This window comes from Piliocolobus tephrosceles, chromosome 6 (genome assembly GCF_002776525.5).
Source record: "Piliocolobus tephrosceles isolate RC106 chromosome 6, ASM277652v3, whole genome shotgun sequence".
Taxonomy (NCBI): Eukaryota; Metazoa; Chordata; class Mammalia; order Primates; family Cercopithecidae; genus Piliocolobus; species Piliocolobus tephrosceles.
The window spans coordinates 101,353,650-101,374,489 of record NC_045439.1 but is presented as its reverse complement, the minus strand read 5'-3'; the positions used below and the strand labels follow the sequence as shown (position 1 = coordinate 101,374,489).

General features: G+C 44.2%; 2 protein-coding genes across 19 annotated transcripts in view; one reads left to right on the top strand and one right to left on the bottom strand.

The window, feature by feature from the left end:
- Positions 1-3,325: 3,325 nt before the first annotated feature.
- The window catches only part of PRC1 (protein regulator of cytokinesis 1), a 28,395-nt gene continuing 10,880 nt past the window's right edge, over positions 3,326-20,840 (top strand). For 4 of the 8 annotated variants that reach the window (XM_023195362.3, XM_023195364.3, XM_023195363.3 and 1 more), the window contains exons 1-8: positions 3,328-3,579; positions 12,942-13,074; positions 13,623-13,745; positions 16,112-16,345; positions 16,424-16,594; positions 17,063-17,212; positions 17,708-17,855; positions 18,808-18,944. In XM_023195362.3, coding sequence (XP_023051130.2) covers positions 3,569-3,579; positions 12,942-13,074; positions 13,623-13,745; positions 16,112-16,345; positions 16,424-16,594; positions 17,063-17,212; positions 17,708-17,855; positions 18,808-18,944 — 1,107 coding nt within the window. In that variant the 5' untranslated portion in view covers positions 3,328-3,568. Of the gene's footprint in view, positions 3,580-12,941; positions 13,075-13,622; positions 13,746-16,111; positions 16,346-16,423; positions 16,595-17,062; positions 17,213-17,707; positions 17,856-18,807; positions 18,945-20,840 lie in introns of all 8 variants that reach the window. The other 4 variants (XM_023195359.3, XM_023195358.3, XM_023195360.3 and 1 more) reach the window with 3 other exon arrangements.
- The window catches only part of RCCD1 (RCC1 domain containing 1), a 34,543-nt gene continuing 22,528 nt past the window's right edge, over positions 8,826-20,840 (bottom strand). For 2 of the 11 annotated variants that reach the window (XM_023195377.3, XM_023195391.3), the window contains exon 9: positions 19,484-19,768. In XM_023195377.3, the coding sequence (XP_023051145.1) occupies positions 19,713-19,768 (56 nt within the window). In that variant the 3' untranslated portion in view covers positions 19,484-19,712. Of the gene's footprint in view, positions 10,123-19,483; positions 19,769-20,095; positions 20,289-20,505; positions 20,832-20,840 lie in introns of those variants that run through there. The other 9 variants (XR_002727102.3, XR_002727104.3, XR_002727101.3 and 6 more) reach the window with 7 other exon arrangements.

The following is a 20,840-nucleotide window of genomic DNA, read 5'->3' as shown; positions in this document are numbered from 1 at the left end:
CAGTAAACTGTGACCCTCTCTCAAAAAAGAAAAGAAAAAAGAAGGAATTACAACCACCTGTGTTAGTGGCCACTTTTCAGGCCTCTTCCAACTTGATCCCACTGATGACTACACTTTCCTTGAAATTGTCGTATTCAGCTTCCATAATACCCTTTCTTTGTCCTCCCACAGTCTCTTAAGTTGTTCTTTGATCCCATTTGCTGACATCTCCCCTCTTTCTGTCCTTTGTTGTCATCCGCTTCAAGATCTCAAGCTTTCATCTCACTCCACACAAGTATGTCCTACCTGGTCATTCCACAGGCACTTCAAACTCAGCATGTACAAAATAAACTCATGAGTGGAAGCTCTTGTCCCTACTTGAATCCTTTAATCTGCTCTTCTTCCTGTATTCCCAAACTTTGTTCAAATGAGCAAAAAATTGTATTCTTGACCTCAGATTTTTTCTTTCTATGCCCCGCCTTCAGCTGGTTCCCTTGTCCTATTGGTTCTTATTTCTAAATGCCTCTAGTTCATCGTCTCCTCACCATCCCTACGATAGAGGTCTTTATTGTCTCTTGCCTGGGTTTTTGTACGAGTGTCCCTCCCAGCTGCTCATCCTCCCATCTGCTCCCCATTCCACAGTGCTGCCACTTACTAAAAGGAAGAAAGAAAATCAAAACCTGAGTTACTAGATCATCAAAAGTATTCTTCCTGTAGAATAAGGATCATTCTGGGCCCGGCGCAGTGGCTCACACCTGTAATCCTAGCACTTTGGGAGGGCGAGGCAGGCAGATCACTTGAGGTCAGGAGTTCAAGACCAGCCTGGACAACATGGTGAAACTCTGTCTCTACTAAAATATAAAAATTAGCCGGCTGTGGAGGTGCGCACCTGTGGTCCCAGCTACTCGGGAGGCTGAGGCGGGAGAATCACTTGAACCCAGGAGGCAGAGGTTGCAGTGAGCCGAGATCGTGCCACTGGACTCCAGCCTGGGCAAAAGAGCAAGACTCTGTCTCAGTAAATAAATAAGTAAATAAAAATAATGATAATTCTGTATAAGAAATACATTCCAAGGAAAAGGCATTCCTCAAGCATCTAGCTAGAATTTTGAGTGTTATTTCAAGCTAGTGTGCAAGACCAAAGACACTGCCAACAGGGCTGTTGTTCGCAGAAAGAATAGGTGGCATCAGAAAAAGATTAAACAGTGGCAAAACATTGCACTTCCATCAAGTAGAAATATATGACCCTGTAATAGGGGTTTTTTTTGTTTGTTTGTTTTTTGAGAAAGGGTCTTGCTTTGTCGTCCAGGCTGGAGTGCAGGGGCATGATCATGTCTCACTGCAGCCTTGACCTCCTGGGCTCAAGTGATCCTCCCACCTCAGCCTCCCAAGTAGCTGGGACTAGAGGCTCATACCACCACACCTGGCTAATCTTTGTATTTTTTATAGAGACAGGGTTTTGCCACATTGCCCAGGCTAAGGTCATATATTATAAACACGTATTACACAGTGTTTTACATGCAGCGTTTATGCTCTAAATGGATATCTTTGCATCAGTTCTGTGACTTTGTTAGCCTCAGCACCTCAGTGTAAAGGACGAGAGAAAAATTGTCTTATCTCTGGATACTTAACAATGCTGGCCCTAAGAACATGTATGAAGATCACAAATTTGTGAAGCTTTCTGAAAAGCTCTCCTGTTAATTTAACCAACAAAGAATGCAAGTAAATTTTAAAAGTGGTGCTGCCATCCACTCTATTAGTGGTGTCAATGTTAATCAACAGAGTGCAAGGAAATTGAAAAAGTGGTGCCTGTTGTCCACTGAGTTTGTGCTGTGAATATCTGGCATGCTGCTGATAGGTTAAAAAGAACATTGAAGCTGGGCGCGGTGGCTCACGCCTGTAATTCCAACACTGGGAGGCCGAGGCCGGCGGATCACCTGAGGTCAGGAGTTCAAGATCAGCCTGGCCAACATGGCGAAACCCCATCTCTACTGAAAATACAAAAAAAAGTATCCAGGCATGGTGGTGTGTGCCTGTAGTCTCAGCTACTTGAGAAGCTGAGGCACAAGAACCTGGTGGCGGACGTGCAGTGAGCCGAGATTGGGCCACTGCACTTCAGCCTGGGTGACAGAGCAAGACTCCATCTCAATTAAAAAAATAAAAAGAAGAACATTGAAAGCAGCAATGAAGTTTTTCTGAAAATAAGAAAAATATGATTCTGAAGCTGAAGCAAACAAGCATCCTTTACCTTTAGGGAAAAGGCATGTGAACGTAAGTTACAGTTGGCCAGTAAACACGAAAAATGTGCAATTTCAGTTATAATCAAGTGCCAAACAAGGAAATGCCAGTATTATTATTTTACCTACAAAATGAGCAAAGATGTTTAAAAGTACGATAGAATTCAGCCCTGCTGAGGGTAACAAAAGGAGGGTACTTTTCCGGTGAGGCTTTGTGCGGAAGGCAAATTAACAAAGGGAGCATTCAGTAATTACACTTCTAGGAATCAGCTGTACGAAAATGCAGGATGCAAAGATTTATGTATGAAGATATTCAGTCCAGCCTTATATTTTAAATTATTATCTAAATATCAATAGCAGAATGGGCGAGATAGCTACACACCAGGATATTATGCCACCATGAATCACTGGGGAAAAAAATGTGATATATAAGCATTTAGGGATGTAACATGTTCATAGAGGAAAGGAGGCTACAAAAGTACTTTGATGTTTATTTTCAGTTTTAAATTTTTCATGTAACAATTTAGAAACTCATCTAATTTGAAAGAAAGCCACACCTAGGTGATCTGCACTTACTCACCAATCAGGTGAGTTGGGCAAATCATTCAAATCTTTTTGAGTTTCCTCTGCAATGGTGACAATACTCGCCATTCAGGATTGTGAAGGTTAAATGGGATAACTAGCGTTGAAAGGTTCCAGGCCCATGAGCAGGGCTCAATGTTCCTTCACTTCCCCTTAGTGTACGGCTTCCTACATCTGGGGAAGAGTCCCACCAAAGATCAGTTCCAAGGTTCGCTTCTTGGATGAGCGAAGGAAACTAGGCGCTAACTTTCCTATTCCTCCCCGCTCCCGGTCCCGGCAGCCGGGACTCAGGGAAGCCGCGAAGCCACGGTGCTCTCAACTCCTTCCCGGCCCGCGCACTTCGAATACAAACTGCGCGGGGCGGGGCGGGGCGGGGCGGTGTTCCGATGACGTAGCCGACTCGGCAGGGGAGTCCCTTGAGGCTGCCGCCAGTCGAGGGAAGCGGGAGGCGCAGGCCACGCCCGCCCACTCACAGACAGTGACGTCATCCCCCGCCGCGCTCCAGCGCTTCCCAGGCCCGGCTCACTAGTCCCCGCCCGACTGCGCACCCGCGAGCTGCAGCCCGAGAGGCGGGGATTTTCATGGAGCGACGGGACGCGACGCCAATCGCAGCGAGGCTTCGCCCCGTGGCGCGGTTTGAAATTTTGCGGGGCTCAACGGCTCACGGAGCGGCTACCCGGAGTGAGGTCGCCGGTGTTTGCGGGTGGTTGTTGTTCTCGGGGCCGTGTAGAATAGGTCTGGACCTGGACTGACGGCTGCTTGGAGCGTCTGCCATGAGGAGAAGGTGCGGGTTGCGGGGAAATCGAGGGGACGCGGGAGAGAGCGATGCCTGTCTCGGGTTCTGGGCCCGTTCAGGGGTGCAGGGCCCGTGCGAGGTCCCGGGACTAGGGCGTCACAGCAGTCGGCGCTGAGTGAGGCCGGGGGCGCGAAGGGGCAGGGTCAGCAGGCGGCGAGCCAGTGCAAGGGCCGCGGTGGAGGTGAGACCTGACGCGCTGTCCCCCGGCGGCCCCGGGTGGCCGCAGGCTCAGCCGCCCGGGTGGGAGCCGAGCGCCGGTGCCCGGACGCGGCAGGGCGGGCGAGGCCGGGGGCCCGGGTCGGCCTCCACCCGGGCGGTCAGCGCTGGTGCTCGGACCCCACCCTCCCTGTTCTCGGCGTCTCAGGTGCCGCTTCTTGGCGCAGATGCCTCGTTGTAAACCTTCTGTGGTCCTGGCTTCTCTTTAAAGCTGTTAAGTTTATTTATCGTTGTTTTGTTTTATTCTTTGTTTTTGTGGAAACGCGGTCTCCTATGTTGGCCTGGCTGGAGGCGTGAGCCACCGCGCCCGGCCCGTTGTTTTTCTTTGTATCTGGCCAGCGGTGTTAACGTTTTGTTTGAATTGGAAAGATAGCTTTGTTTCTTTGCAAGTTAAGAAACGGATTATGGAATTCTTTTCCGGTCGTTTTAATAACTTCCTAGGCAGTGTTGGGGAGGGACTGTCCGACTTGAAATCCGAACCAGTGACACTGACACTTACCAGCCTTGTGACTTCCAAATATTAACTTTAATTTCTGAAAGTTGTAGATGAAGTATTGTGATGATACAGCGCTAATTTGTAGTTTTTGGTGGAACTGATTGTTCTAAGGCTTTGTAAGATTCTTCATTTCATGATCACTAATTCTGATATGTCTTTTTCAAATGCTTGCCCTCAGAATAATGAGAATTGAGTGCCAACATGGTGAAACCCCGTCTTAACTGAAAATACAAAAATTAGCCAGGCGTGGTGGTGCGCCTGTAGCCCCAGCTTCTCAGGAGGCTGAGGCAGGAGAATCGCTTGAGCCTGGGAAACAGAGGTTGCATGAGCCGACATCTCGACACTGCACTCCAGCCTGGGTGGCAGAGTGAGACTCTGTCTCAAAAAAAAAAAAAAAAAAAAAAAAGGCCATTAACAGTTTATGAATTATTTAGGCATCTTCTCTATCAAGGGATTGAATGAAGCAGGAGAAAAAATCCTTTAGTGTTCGTTCCAGGCTAATGGATATAATTAGACTTTTTTTTTTTTTTTTTTTTTTGAGACAGGGTCTCACTCTGTCACCCAGGCTGGAGTGCAGTGGCGAGATTGCTCACTGCAGCTTTGACCTCTGAGGCTCAAACAAAACTCTGGCCAGCATTAATTACGGTTATCGGTCCCTGAAACAGTTTGCACAGGAGATCAACAAAACTCCTTCTCTGGAGTGCTAAGAAAAAATAGGGCAGTGGATCAGTGAAGGCTGCCTGAAGGTAGAAAATAATTTAGAGGACCACTCTGAGATTTCTTCCAGTCCAGTGATTTATGTTCAAGACTGGAAAAACTGACCAATTCTACAACCTTTGTGTCCTTGAGTGGTAGTCTTTGTATGCACTCTGAGTTTTTCAATGAGTCTAAAACAAAATCTCAGACTTGCTCCTTTTAGGGGATTACCTGAAACAATTTAGCCAGGTAGTAGTAGCTCAGTGTATCATGATAATTGTTCATAATGATTACTCTGAAGCATCTTAAGAACATACAACTTTTTTGAAATGTCACATTATTCATTCAAAAAGACTTCTTGGGCCTGGCACAGTGGCTCGCACCTGTAATCCCAGCACTTTGGGAGGCCAAGGTGGGAGGATGACTTGGGCCCAGTAGTTCAAGACCAGCCTGGGGCACCATAGCAAGACCCTGTCTCTAAAAAATAATAATAATTTATACTCAAAAAGAAAAGAAAAATAATTCTTGAATGTTATATACAAGGAACCATTCCAAGTGGTGGGGATATAGCAGTGAGCAAAAGTGACATCCTTGCCCTCACAGAGTTTGTATTCTAATAGCAAAAGAGGAGTGTAATAAATAAGTTAATCTTAAGTGGTGATAAGTGCTATGTAGAGAAATCAAGCAGAGAAAGGGGATAAGAAGTACTGAAGGTGTAGGAAGTGGGGTTGTGGTTTTAAAGAGATGGGTCAGGAAAGGCCTCCCTGAGAAGGTGATCTCTGAGCAAAGACCTAAGAAGGAAAAGGGTGAAGCCATGCAGCATGGGGTTGAAAAGAGATCTAGGTAGAGGAATCAGCATATCAAAAGAAATGGCTTTCAGATGGAATGGGCCTTCATAGGGCTTTGGAAGGGCAGAGGCTTTTCCTTGGAGTGAGATGGCAAATCACTGGAGGGTTCTGAGTATAAGATTAGGACTTGGGGCTCCTGTGTTGACAATAGACTTAAGGAGGCCAGCATTGAAGCAGTGAGACTAGTTAAGAAGCCATTGCCATACAGCAAAAAGTTGGTGGTGGTGACCTGGACGAGGGTGGGGGTGGTAGTGGTAGCAGCAGAGGTCAGGAGGGGTGAGATTCTGCCTGTCTTGTGTAGATAATGCTAATGGCGCGAATATAAGAAAGAAGTGTCAAGGATGATACAAGATTTAAGTTAAAAAAAAAAATTAAGTTCAGTACAATTTGAATGTTAGGAAGAGTAAGAAATGTTAGTTTTTAATTCTTTGAAAATGATCCTGTTACAGGAACTGTCTCTAACTAGAATAATAATAATGGGTGTTTGGTAATTCCAAACACCCATTTCCAACAGGCCAAATAAAATGCATTATATATTAGTAAAGTTTTCTTTCTTTTTTTTTTTTTTAAGATAGTCTTGCTCTGTCACCCAGGCTGGAGTGCAATGGCACGATCTCAGCTTACTGCAACCTCTGCCTCCTGGGTTCACCGGGTTCAAGTGATTCTCCTGCCTCAGCCTCCTGAGTATCTGAGATTACAGGCACCCACTACGACGCCCAGCTAATTTTTATGTTTTTAGTAGAGATGGGGTTTCACATGTTGGCCAGGCTGATATCTAGCTCCTGATCTCAGGTGATCAACCTGCCTTGGCCTCCCAAAGTGCTGGGATTACACAACGTGAGCCACCACGCCCGGCCATAGTAAAAATCTGTAAGTTTTTCAATTAAGTCACAATCAAAAAAATTTCAGATTGTGTGCCGAGATGTTTTTAATAACAGCTTTGAGATATAATCCACATACTATACAATGTACTTAAAGTGTATAATTCAGTGATTTTTAGAATATTCAGAGTTGTGCAATCATCACTGCAATCAATTTTAGAACATTTTTATCACCCCTTTAAAATCCCGTTAGTGGTCAATCCCCTTTCACCTTATGGTCCAAATTCTCCCCACCCCCAACTACAAATCTACTTTTTAGCTAGGCAAGGTGGTGCACACCTATAATCCCAGCACTTTGGGAGCCCAAGGTGGGAGGACTACTTGAGCCCGGGAGTTCAAGAACAGCTTGGGAGACTCTGCCTCTACAAAAAAAATTCTTTTTTTTTTTTTTTTTGAGATGGAGTCTCACTCTGTCACCCAGGCTGGAGTACAGTGACACGATCTCAGCTCACTGCAACTTCTGCCCCCTGGATTCAAGCGATTCTCCTGCCTCAGCCTCTCGAATAGCTGGGATTACAGGTGCCCACCACCACGCCCAGCTAATTTTTGTATTTTTAGTAGAGATGGGGTTTCATCATATTGGCCAGGCTGGTCTCAAACTCCTGACCTCGTGATCCATCGGTCTTGGCCTCCCAAAGTGCTGGGATTACAGGCGTAAGCCACCGTACCTGGCCTAAAAAAATTTTTTTTTTGTTTAAGTTAGCTGGGTGTGGTGGCTCACATCTGCAGTTCCAGCTACTCCAGAGGCTGAGGTGGGAGGATCACCTGAGCCTAGGAGGTTGGGGCTGCAGTGAGCCATGATCATGTTACTGCACTCCAGCCTAGGTGAAAGATGTCTCAAAAAAAACATACAAACCCCAAATCTACTTTTTACCTATTCTGGAGATATCATATAAACGGAACCATAGCTATTGTGGTCTTTTGTGACTTGCTTCTTTGACTTAGCATAATATTTTCCAGGTCTATTGCCAAATAATATTCCATTGTATGGCTATATACTACATTTTATTTACCCATTCATGAATTGATGGCCATTTGTTTTGTTTTGTTTTGTTTTCACTTTTTGGCTATTGTAAGTAATGCTGCTATAAACATTTGTGTAGTTTTCGTATAAATGTGTTTTCACTTATTTTTGGTAAATACCCAGTAATAAAATTGCTGGGTTGTATGAACTCCGTTAAACTGAGGGGCTGGGTGCAATGGCTCATGTCTGTAATCCCAACACTTTGGGAGGCTAAGGTGGGAGGATTGCTTGGGCCCAGAAGTTCAAGACCAGCCTGAGCAACATGGCAAACCTTTAAAAAAAAAAAACGAAAATTAGCCAAGCATGATAGCATGTCTGTGGTCCTAGCTACTTGGGAGACTAAGGCGGGAGAATTGCTTGAGCCTGGGACGTTGAAGCTGCAGTGAGCTATGGTCACACCACTGCACTCCAGCCCAGGTGACAGTGAGGCCCTGTCTCAAAAAACAAAAAAACAGCGGCCGGGTGCGGTGGCTCAAGCCTGTAATCCCAGCACTTTGGGAGGCCGAGACAGGCGGATCACGAGGTCAGGAGATCGAGACCATCCTGACTAACCCGGTGAAACCTCGTCTCTACTAAAAAATACAAAAAACTAGCCGGGCGAGGTGGCGGGCACCTATAGTCCCAGCTACTCAGGAGGCTGAGGCAGGAGAATGGCATGAACCCAAAAGGCGGAGCTTGCAGTGAGCTGAGATCCGGCCACTGCACTCCAGTTTGGGTGACAGAGCGAGACTCCGTCTCAAAAACAAAAAAACAAAAAAAACAACTGAAGAACTACCAGACTGTTTTCCAAAGAGGCTGCACTGTCTTGCATTCCCACGAGCAGTGTTTGAGAGTTCTAGTTTCTCTAGATTCTCACCAGTACTTGTTGCTATATATATATATTTTTTATTATAGCCATCCTGTTGGCTGTGGTTTTGATTTGCATTTCCCTAATGACTAATATTGAGCATCTTTTCATGTGCTTATTGGCCATTTGTATATCTTCTTTGGAGAAATGTCTATTCAGATTCTCTGCCTATTGTGCTAGATTTTTTTATTCAGGAAAATGATCACTTTACCTTGTAGATATGTTACAGAGATAGGCAGCCCTGCTTGTAAACCTTCGTCAGGATCCTAGAATATATAATACCTCTATTAGGTTAGGTAGGTTAGGAGCATAGGACCTTTGGCAGGAATTCAGGGCCATTCATTTTACATCTATTGAACAACTACTATGCATTAGGGTGTGGTAAAATGAAGATGAATAAGATATGGTGGTCCTTGTCCTTGAGTTTATGGTCTACTAAGGGCCTGGGGGGAAAATGGCAAGTGAGTGACAAGTCCACAGGTCTCCAGAGGACGTGGTGGCAGGTAGAAGGAACTGAACGTACAAAGCACGGTGGCATCATAAAATGAGGGCTGCATGTGGTTTATTGAGGGGCACTGTTCAGGGAATGCCCAGGAAGTTCAGTTGGCTGGAGACTTGGGGAGTGACAAGTGGCAGAGATTAGCAAACTCGGAGAGCAGTTTAGAAGGCCTTTCCACGGAAGGTGGTTGAACTATTTCCTGAGAGCAATGGGACCTTTGAAGGGGAGTAGTTAAGCAGGGAGCTGATGGGATTTGTTGTTATGAACAACTAGCTGTTCTGTGGAGATTGGCTGGGCCGGGGTAGGTCTGTCAGACTGAGGAGACTGGTATACTTAAGTAATGACCTTCAGAGCAGTGCCCCCGGCTGGCCTGTCTGGAAGCCAGGGTTTTGCATCCAGATCAAATATTGGCCACAGATTGGATCTTAAAAGTTATTTTTAATAAAATGCTAATATTAGGATTTTAACTTGTGCATTCTTGTGTCTTCAAAATGAAGTGCAAAAGGAGTGTTTGCCTGGGGAAGCTCTTTAGTTGGACTTTAGTTGAGATTATGTTAAATAAATGCCTTACTGTTAACATTTCTTTTTTTCTTTTTCTGTTGGACTTGAACCGTTCACATTTCTAAACTGAAGGGAGTACAGTAAATTCTTTTAAACGTTTGTCAGTATTGGGTGTTGGTATGGCCATCTGGTATAGGCAACAGGTACTTGTGTAGAAATGTTTCTTCAGCAAGAACAGGCAACCTCTAAACTGGGATTTCGTGGCTGGAAATATTTTGGATGTGAATGTATTAACAGCTTTGGAGAGACACATTGTTAGAGATCTAGGCTGGTGACTTGTAGAACCACCGAAAGCTCTGAAACAGGGGCTAATGAAAGTCTCTAGCTCCAATTGGGTGTGGACGGCACACAAACAGCTAAGTGTTTAAGTGATTTGCTGCAGGCTTCTCAGCTGACTGGAAGCAGAGAACATCTAGATCGCAGTTTCTCTGGTGCCAGGGTAGTCTTAGTTGTCCTGTTATACCTAAGAAAAGGGAGAAAAATTTCTATTCTTTAAATGTTCTGTAAATCAGACTAATGGTTCTAATTTTTAAAGTAAACTTTTCTTAAAAGATACAGAAGCCAGTTAAATTTGTATTTTAGATAAATAATTTTTTGTTAAAATAAGCTTTTGGCAATTGAAGAATAACATACATTCAGAAATGTACAGAAATCAAGTGTAAACTCAGTGAATTTTTCACAGTTGATGCACCTGTGTAAGCAGCAACCCAGAAGCCCTCTACCAGTCACTGCCTCCCCTGAGCCAAAAGAACCACTATCCTGACTTCTGAAAGCATAGATTAGTTTGGGCTGATTTTTTATTTGTTTGTTTTCGTTTTTCAGATAGGGTGTTGCTTTGTTGCCCGGGCTGGAGTGCAGTGATCACAGCTCACTGCAGCCTCATCCTCCCATGCTCAAGCAATCCTCCCACCTCAGCCTCCTGAGTAGCTGGGACTATAGGCATACGCCACTGTGACCAGCTAATTTTTTTTTTTTTTTTTTTTTTTGATAGACACAGAGTCTCCCTGTTGCCCAGGATGATCTCAAACTCCTGGGCTCAACCAATCCTCCTGCCTCGGCCTTGCAAGGTGCTAGGAATACAGACATGAACTACCATGCCTGACCAGTTTTGCCTGTTTTTGAACTTTATGTCAATAGAATCACATAGTGATACACACTTGCGTATCTGGTGGCTTTTGCTTAGCCTAAAGTGTTTTTTTTTTCTTCCTCTTCCCCTTACAACTTTTTTTTAAGTTGTTTCTTTGACTTCATTAAAAAAATGAAAAGATTTGAAGTATAATTCATACACAGTAAAACGGACTCACTTTACAGGTAGTTTCAATTGTATACTGTTATATAATCACCATCAAGATCTAGAACTATTTCATCACCCCAAAAAGGTAAAATTTAAAAATAAATAAAATAGAAAAATAATAATTTGAGCTTTCCATGTCATGTGTAGTGTGTTCATTTCCTTTTTTGAGACAGTGTCGCTCTGTTGCCCAAGCTGGAGTTCAGTGGTACGGTCTTTGCTCACTGCAACCTCAGCTCACTACAAACCCCACTTCCTGGGTTCAAGCGATTCTCCTGCCTCAGCCTCCCCAGTAGCTAGGATTACAGGCGCACCACCACACCCAGCTAATTTTTTGTGTTTTTAGTAGAGACGGGGTTTCCCCATGTTGGCCAGGCTGGTCTCAAACTCCTGATCTCAAGTGATCTGCTCCCCTTGGCCTCCCAGAGTCCTGGAATTATAGGTGTGAGCCACTTGCACCCAGCTGGTTTGTTCATTTTCATTGCTGTATTATTGCACTGTAGGAATGTACTATTCATTCTGTTGATAGACATCTAGGCTGTTTCTGTTTCCATGATATTATGAGTAGTACATCTCTAACCATTCTCATATGTGTCTTTGGTGAAGGTATGTGTTCATTTCTGCTAGGTATGTATGTAGAGGTAGAACTGCTGGGTTCAGCTTTAGTAGATAGACTGCCAACAGTTTTTAAAATAGTTGTACTAATTTACACTATGCCAGCAGCATATGAAAGTTCTCACTTTTCTATATACTCACCAACACTTAATGTTGTCTTTTTAACTTTAGCCATTCTTTGAGCTGCTAGTTGTAATTTAAGAAGAATAGGCTGGGCGAGGTGGCTCATGCCTGTAATCCCAGCTCTTTGGGAGGCCGAGGCGGGTGGATCACTTGAGGTCAGGAGTTTGAGACCAGCATAGCCAACATGGTGAAACCCTATCTCAACGGCTTAACTTTAGCCATTCTTTGAGCCGTTAGTTGTAATTTAAGAATACTAGGCTGGGCGCAGTGGCTCATGCCTGTAATCCCAGCACTTTGGGAGACCAAGGCGAGTGGGTTTTTGTGTTTTTGTAAAAATACAAAAATTAGCTGAGCGTGGTGGCGCATGCCTGTGATCTGAGCTACTTGGTAGGCTGAAGCAGGAGAATCACTTGAACCTGTGAGGCGGAGGTTGCAGTGAGCTGAGATCACGCCACTGCACTCCAGCCAGGGCAACAGAGTGACACTCTGTCTCAAAAAAAAAAAAAAAAAAAGAAGAAGAAGAACGAAAAAATAAATAAAATTAAAAGGCCAGGCACGGTGGCTTACATATGTAATCCTAGCACTTTGGGAGGCTGAGGAGGGAGGATCACTTGAGGCCAGGAATTCGAAACCCGCCTGGCCAACATGGCAAAACCCCATCTCTACTAAAAATACAAAAATTAGTTGGGCGTGGTAGCACGTGCCTGTAGTCCCACCTATTCGGGAGGCTGAGTCAGGAGAATCGTTTGAACGTAAAAGGTGGAGGTTGCAGTGAGCCAAAATCGCACCACTGCATTCCAGCCTGGGTGACAGAGCAAGACGCTGTCTCAAAAAAAAAAAAAAAAAATACAAAAAAAACCCCAAAAAATAGTAATAAATTGCCAGATATTTTTGTAGGAGTTTCTTACCAGCAAGTTCTTGTGTTAGTTTAGTTTACCAACATTTTTATCTGGTTTTTCTTTAGTAAAAGTATTTATAATTCTGTATTATACTTCCATAGGTAGATGATTGTTGAAAGTCCAGAAGGTTGAGCTTCCATGATGTAATATGATATGAAATCTTGCATTGCTAGTGGTATTTGGTAGGAAAAGGGATGGGGAGTGGTTAAAGGTGAATTAGGTTGAATGCCTGTTTTTAATTTGTTTTTTTCTCGAGGCCACTGAGAAGCCAGTATTTTTAGTTCTTGAAAATAGTGCTTTTAGTCCGGAGGCTGTGACTGATGTAACTAACAGGTCTTAGGTTTTGGTTTTCAGTGAGGTGCTGGCGGAGGAGTCCATAGTATGTCTGCAGAAAGCCCTAAATCACCTTCGGGAAATATGGGAGCTAATTGGGATTCCAGAGGACCAGCGGTTACAAAGAACTGAGGTGGTAAAGAAGCATATCAAGGTGGGTTGAATAGTACTGGTCTCTGCATTGGACCTGGGTAAGGATGTTGGTGTCTCACCCGAGATAGCATGCAGAAGGGACATGTGATCATCGGCATTGGGATAGCACAGGCTCTTCCTGTTTGGTTTGGTTTGGTTTTGAAGTCCCTTCTTGAAATTTGAGGAGGCTGGGCACAGTGGCTCACGCTTGTAATCCCAGCACTTTGGGAGGCCGAGGCGCGTGGATTGCTTGAGGTCAGGAGTTCAAGACCAGCCTGATCAACATGGTGAAACTCCGTCTCTACTAAAAATACAAAAATTAGCTGGGCATGGTGGTGAGCACCTGTAATCCCAGCTACTCGAGAGGCTGAGACAGGAGAATCTATTGAACCTGGGAGGTGGAGGTTGCAGTGAGCCGAGAATGTGCCATTGCACTCCAGCCTGGCCAACAGAGTGAGACTCCGTCTCAAAAAAAAAAAAAGAAAAAAGAAATTTGAGGAGTTTGGTATTGGTGTTGGGAGTTTTTTTTCTCCATTGCCCCAAACTTATGGACTGTTTTCCCTCTTGTAGGAACTCCTGGATATGATGATTGCTGAAGAGGAAAGCCTGAAGGAAAGACTCATCAAAAGCATATCCGTCTGTCAAAAAGAGCTGAGCACTCTGTGCAGCGAGTTACGTGTTGAGCCATTTCAGGTCCGTGGCAGCCCACAGGGTCTCTGGGGATCTGTCTAGGGCCTGAGATTTAGGAAGTAGCGTTGACTTGGGCCAGCAGACGGAAGGCTTCCTCATAGGGATGGAGCTAGACGTGAGAAGTGGGGAAAACATGCTGCGTAATTAGGCCCAGCAGGGTAATTCTCAGCTCTGTAGAGAGTTGCCCTGGTAAGAAGTGAAGCAACTAATAGATCATCAAAAAGAAGCTGCTGCTTACCATAGTTTTGCTTTGTAGGGAATATTAATTTTTTTTTTATAAACTCTGAGAAAAAGGTAGGCATAGATGGTGCTGCACTGTTCTTTCTCTGAAAGAAAATGAAAACAGGAACAAAAGTAATGATAAAAAGGAATACTACGAAAAAAACAAACCTTTGTGGGTTTTATCATATCCAGAAGCTGCATACCACTGAACCAGCCAAAATAGCTACTTCAGAAGAAATGTCTCAAAAGCTGGAATATTGGGAGTGCATAGTCCAGTTCAGAGCATGCTATGACATCCATCTGGGTACGGAGCTGAGAAGTGGCTATATTGTGGTCCACTGCAAGTCAGGGACTTGAGTGAGGACACCAGAAAGGATGAAATGAATAACAGATGGGGTCCTGAAAAATCTCTGCTTAGAACCAGTAAAAACAGTGCCAGGATCATAAATATTCAGACAGATGTGGAGCTTGGAAAGATAATGAGTACATCCATAAGGTTCTCAGGTCCCTCTTCCTGTTACAGGAAGACCTGCCTGGGTATCTATTTGGAGTTAGCTTAGGAGGGAGACCACCTTTAAAGGGCAAAGGATAATTCATACCTGGTAGCCAAGAGCAATCAGGCAGAAGAGAACATGAAGTGGAGCTTCCTGGAGTCAACATAAATGTCATAAATATAATTGATTTTGGACATAGTTTCTCTTTCTTTTTTCACATTCAATGTGAAATTGGGCGAGAAGTGAGGTGTACAATGATACATCTCCCTTAAGTTGCCTAATATTCCTAGTTCACAATGTTAAATGAAATTGTGTAAATTTATAGGACATATAGGAAAAATATTTATGTCCTATAAAAAAATGCCACTTTTTTTTTCTTGTTAACCAGTTAGGAGTAGAGCAGGGACTACCAGATGGGTTTTTGTTGGTAAGGTGAGATGATGTTCATAGGATTAGCAGGGTGAGTATTTAGATATGAGCTAGGCATGCCACCCTAAAGCTAACCCAAAGGAAGCTTTCCAGCCAATTTACGCATTTATTTATTTATATATTTATTTAGAGACACAGTCTCGCTGTGTTGCCCAGGCTGGAGTGCAGTGGTGCAGTCTCAGCTCACTGCAACCTCCGCCTCCCAGGTTCAAGCGATTCTCCTGCCTTAGCCTCCCAAGTAGCTGGGATTACAGGTGCTTGTCACCATGCCTGGCTAATTTTTCTATTTTTAGTAAAGAGCAGGTTTCACCATGTTGGCCAGGCTGGTCTCCAACTGCTGACCTCATAATCCCAAAGTGCTGGGATTTTGGTGTGAGCCACCGCGCCTCCCAAAGTGCTGAGATTATAGGTGTCAGCCCCGTGTCTGGCTGCCAACTTAGACTTTTTATAAAAGTGCCTAGTGCCTGGAGTAGTCTAATCATAGAGACAAAAGGTAGAATGGTGGTTGCCAGGCTTGGAGAAAGGAAAAAAATGGGGACTTACTATTTGAGTATGAAGTTTCACTTTTGCAAGAGGAAATGAGTTTTGGAGGTGATGGTCATGATTGCACAGCAATATGACTGTACTTAATACCACTGAACTGTACACTTAATGGTTAAGATGGTAAATTTTATGTTATATGTATTCCTTTTTTTTTTTTTTCGAGACGGAGTCTTGCTCTGTCGTCCAGGCTGGAGTGCAATGGTGCGATCTGGGCTCACTGCAAGCTCCGCCTCCCTGGTTCACGCCATTCTCCTGCCTCAGCCTCTCAAGTAGCTGGGACTACAGGTGCCTGCCACCTCGCCTGGCTAGTTTTTTGTATTTTTTTTAGTAGAGATGGGGTTTCACCGTGTTAGCCAGGATGGTCTCGATCTCCTGACCTCGTGATCCGCCTGTCTCGGCCTCCCAAAGTGCTGGGATTACAGGCTTGAGCCACCGCACCCGGCCTATGTTATATGTATTCTACCACAAGTTTTAAAATAGGAAGAAAAAGTACCCTATTCACCTTTCCTCACTGGGACCTTCCTTTGGAAACCCTCTTTATGCCATATTCTGTTGACCATGAGTTGACTGAATTGTAAGTTTAACTGAAAGTCTGTCATCCAAGCCTTCTTATGTTATCCTTCTCTTCCTTTGAAGGAATTCACTTGGAATCTTATAACAGTGGTACATTGTCTTATTCAGGAAGAAGGAGAGACAACCATCTTGCAACTAGAAAAAGATTTGCGCACCCAGGTGGAATTGATGCGAAAACAGAAAAAGGAGAGAAAACAGGAACTGAAGCTACTTCAAGAGCAAGATCAAGAACTGTGTGAAATTCTTTGTATGCCCCACTACGATATTGACAGTGCCTCAGTGCCCAGCTTAGAGGAGCTGAACCAGTTCAGGCAACATGTGACAACTTTGAGGGAAACAAAGGTACACTGCCTACATTTGTACTTCCTAAAAACCACTTTGGTTTTCCTCTAGGTATCTTGTAATTGCTTTGTTTTAAAGGCTTCTAGGCGTGAGGAGTTTGTCAGTATAAAGAGACAGATCATACTGTGTATGGAAGAATTAGACCACACCCCAGACACAAGCTTTGAAAGAGATGTGGTGTGTGAAGACGAAGATGCCTTTTGTTTGTCTTTGGAGAATATTGCAACACTACAGAAGTTGCTACGGCAGGTACTGTCTTCTCAAATTATGCCCTAGGATCTCCGTAGTATATAGTTTGAACAAAACTGACAGCTGTTTCTTCAGTCTTAAATAAGGAGACAATGTAAGATGAGAGAATGAGGGAAGATAAGGATAGTAATATATGATATACAACCTTGATTTTTGTTTAATATTTAAAAAAGCTTTATATGTAGCTCCAAGAAAATGAAATTATAGATGAAATAACATTAGTCATTTGAATTAGATTAGTGTTTAATTAAAATTGTTTTCCGTTCTAAATTTGAATGCTAATTCTTGGAGTCCGAGATCCTGACAGCCTTACAGCTTGTGTTTAGGAGGCATGAAAACATGCTACTTTGAGTTCTCATGAAAGTGCCTCCTCTACCTGTGGGTCCAGACATTTCTTTGCAGGAGGCCAGAGGGCTAGCCTCTGTGCTGCTGCTTTGCTGTGAGTGACACTGGCTTTCTGTGCTATAGCTGGAAATGCGGAAATCACAAAATGAAGCAGTGTGTGAGGGGCTGCGTGCTCAAATCCGAGAGCTCTGGGACAGGTTGCAAATACCTGAAGAAGAAAGAGAAGCTGTGGCCACCATTATGTCTGGGTCAAAGGCCAAGGTCCGGAAAGCGGTAAGAAACCCAATGGGTACTGGGTCAGAGTCTTCTCTTAGCACTTTTGTGTTAGTCATAAAGACTGTTGATTTGGCCTGGCACAGTGGTTCATGCCTCTAATCCCAGCACTTTGGGAGGCCGAGGTGGGTGAATCATTTGAGATCAGGAGTTCGAGACCAGCCTGGACAACATGGCGAAACCCTGTATCTACTAAAAATACAAAAATTAGCCAGGCGGTAGTGGTACATGCCTGTAATCCCAGCTACTTGGGAGGCTGAGACAGGAGAATTGCTTGAGCTTGGGAGGCGGAGGGGTGTAGTGAGCCAAGGTTGCGCCACTGCACTCCAGTCTGGGCGAGAGAGTGAGGCTGTGTCTCAAAAAAAAAAAAAAGTGTTGATTTATAACACCTTTGTGGCTTTGCATTATAATTTTACTTAAAAGGGAGGGAACTTTTGCAAACCTTAGTGAATATAAAAGTATGACAGCCACCTTTAACAAGTTTCTTTCTTTCAGCTGCAATCAGAAGTGGATCGGTTGGAAGAACTGAAAATGCAAAACATGAAGAAAGTGATTGAGGCAATTCGAGTGGAGCTGGTTCAGTACTGGGACCAGTGCTTTTATAGCCAGGAGCAGAGACAAGCTTTTGCCCCTTTCTATGCTGGTTAGTACAGGAGTGAGGTCTTTGGTTGGTTGGTTGGTTGGTTTGTTTGGAGACAGGTCTTACTCTGTTGCCCAACCTAGTCTCAAATTCCTAGGCTCAAACAGTCCTCCCACCTCGGCCTCCCAAAGTGTTGGGCCACCACACCCAGTCAAAAGTGTGGTCTTCCTGTGGGCTGCTCACTAGTTTTTAAGACATCCAGACATTCAACAGGAAGTATTTCCTCTTCTGAACAGATAAAGCCACCTTTTCAAGACATTTAGCATAATTGCCATTCCTGTATGAAAAAGCATTTGCAAATATTATTGGGAAATACTCGTCTCTTGCTTTCTGAAGCAGTATGTCACTGTAGCTTCTAGCTGTGAAGCTTAAGTTTTTATCAGGTGCTTTTTGCAGGTTCAGTGTCAAACCCTTAATATTATTTCACAAAGTCCTCATGTCAAGAGCTAAGGATACTAAAGCACATAAATACTGAATAACTTAACCCAGAAACATAGTGGTAAATGCCAGAGCCTACGTTTGGGCCAAAAGGAGCTTGACTCCTGGAGCGCAGTGGAGTTCTAGTCTGAACTGAACTAATATAAAGATGAAGCTATCCCAACTAAATTCAACAGATATTTTTGCACATTTTCTGTGATCCACCCCTCTACTGGCTGGGCAAGACAGAAAAGAAGAATATGAAAGAAACCAAAGACAAGGCAAGAGATGATGCAGATTTTGGACGACATTATTTTAGTCTCCATCCTAGTCTCTTAGGCCCTAGTCCCTCAGGCCGATTATGACAAAGCTGGTTTTTATTAACCACTATATATCTATTACACACACACACGCCTCTTCCTGTATCAGTTTACTATAAGGAAAGAATCTATTTCCATTTTAGGGAATGGATGATTGGTAAAATTGGATACTAAACACGAGAGGGATTGTTTTAAACTACTGGACCTATATTTTGCAGAGGACTACACAGAAAATCTGCTCCAGCTCCACGATGCTGAGATTGTGCAGTTAAAAAACTACTATGAAGTTCACAAGGAACTCTTCGAAGGTGTCCAGAAGTGGGAAGAAACCTGGAGGCTTTTCTTAGAGTTTGAGGTATTGCCCTAGTTTTTGTGTTTTAACTGTTAAGAAAGCATGCCATGTACGGAATCAGTCCAGTTAGCTTTGTTCTTTGCCATCTTTAAGTCTCTCTGAATTTCTGCTGACCCTTCTATTTGGTAAGCTTATCTGCAGGGTCTTATAAGAGAAAAGCCCAAAATTAATGGCTTAAATAAGGTAGGCATTTCCTGCATGAATGAAGTTCAGAGCTGGGCAGTATGGGGCAGGCATAGCAGATCTGCACAGTGAGCAGGGCCCCAGGCTTCTCCGGCCCAGGGCACTCCCCCACCACTAAGGGTGGACCTTATTCTCAGGGCCAGGATGGCTGCTACTAGAGCTCCCACCCTGATGGCACTTTTTTTTTTTTTTCCGGAGGTGGCGATTTGCTGGTCACCCAGGCTAGAGTGCAATGGCGCAATCTTGGCTCACCACAACCTCCACCTCACGGGTTGAAGCAATTCTTCTACCTCAGCCTCCCCAGTAGCTGGGATTACAGGCATGTGCCACCATGCCCGGCTAATTTTGTATTTTTAGTAGAGACGGGGTTTCACCATGTTGGCCAGGCTGGTCTCGAATTCCTGACTTCAGGTGATCCGTCCATCTCGGCCTCCCAGAGTGCTAGGATCACAGGCGTGAGCCACTGCGCCTAGCCCCTGATGGCACATTTCAGACAGTGTGGTGGAGGAAGGAACAAAGAAGGCATTGCCCCTCACTCCTTCAAGAGCTCTTCCTGGCTCTCTTCACAGCATCGTGGCTCACATGCTGTCAGCTGCTGGTGAAGCTGGGTGAATTGCTGCCCCAGGTAAATTCTGGTTCTGTTACTAAGGAAGGAGAGAAGAATGGATGTTGGCACAGGCAACTAACATATTCTACCATTCCAGCTTTTGCTATTTACTTAGAAAATTGCATGGGTATTGATTCCTTCTGATAGGCAGCAAGGATGGGTTCCTTCAGACCATTTTAGAGCTCAGGGACTATGGTGAGGCAAGTGAGGCGTGTAGGGCACAGATTGAGGGACACCTTGTTCTTGGGTTCATGCTGGCCCTGTTAGAGCTCAAAGGGCCTTCAGAGAATCTGAATTCAACTCCTTCAAGTTTACAGGCAGCAAACTAGGACTCAGAAGTGGAGAGAACTATGGGATATCTTACGGCTGTTTAAGAACAGATGTATTTGTCCTCAGTTATTCTTTACTTCTGGTTACAACAAAAAGAAGAGTAAACATAAATAAGGAGGCCGGGCACGGTGGCTCATGCCTGTAATCCCAGCACTTTGGGAGGCTGAGGCGGGCGGATCACAGGTCAGGATATCGAGTCCATCCTGGCTAACATGGTGAAACTCTATCTGTAATAAAAAAATACAAAAAAATTAGCCGGGCATGGTGGTGGGCGCTTGTAGTCCCAGCTACTTGGGAGGCTGAGGGAGAAGAATGTCATGAACCCAGGAGGCGGAGCTTGCAGTGAGCCCAGATCAAGGCACTGCACTCCAGCCTGGGTGATAAAGCAGGACTCCGTCTCAAAAAAAAAAAAACAAACAAACATAAATAAGGAGCTAAGGCAGCAACCTTTGTTGACATGCCAGTATTTAAGAAGAAAACAAGAAATGAATTACCATCCTGTCTAGTAATGATTGGCTATCACCAATCAAGCAGTATGGAAGGGAAACAATTTAATTTTCAAGAATGTCTTCTAAATTTTTCTGCTTATGTGCCCCTATTTTTGAGTATACATACCTAATTTATAATTACAAGCTATATACTTGCATTAATGTTCTGATATACTGTATATGTTCTAAAAGAAAACACCTGCTGGTCCAAGAGTAGTGGCATTTATAACTCGGTGATCACAGCCAGTTACAGATTTGTTCCTCTCCCACTGCATTACTTGACTAGAAAAA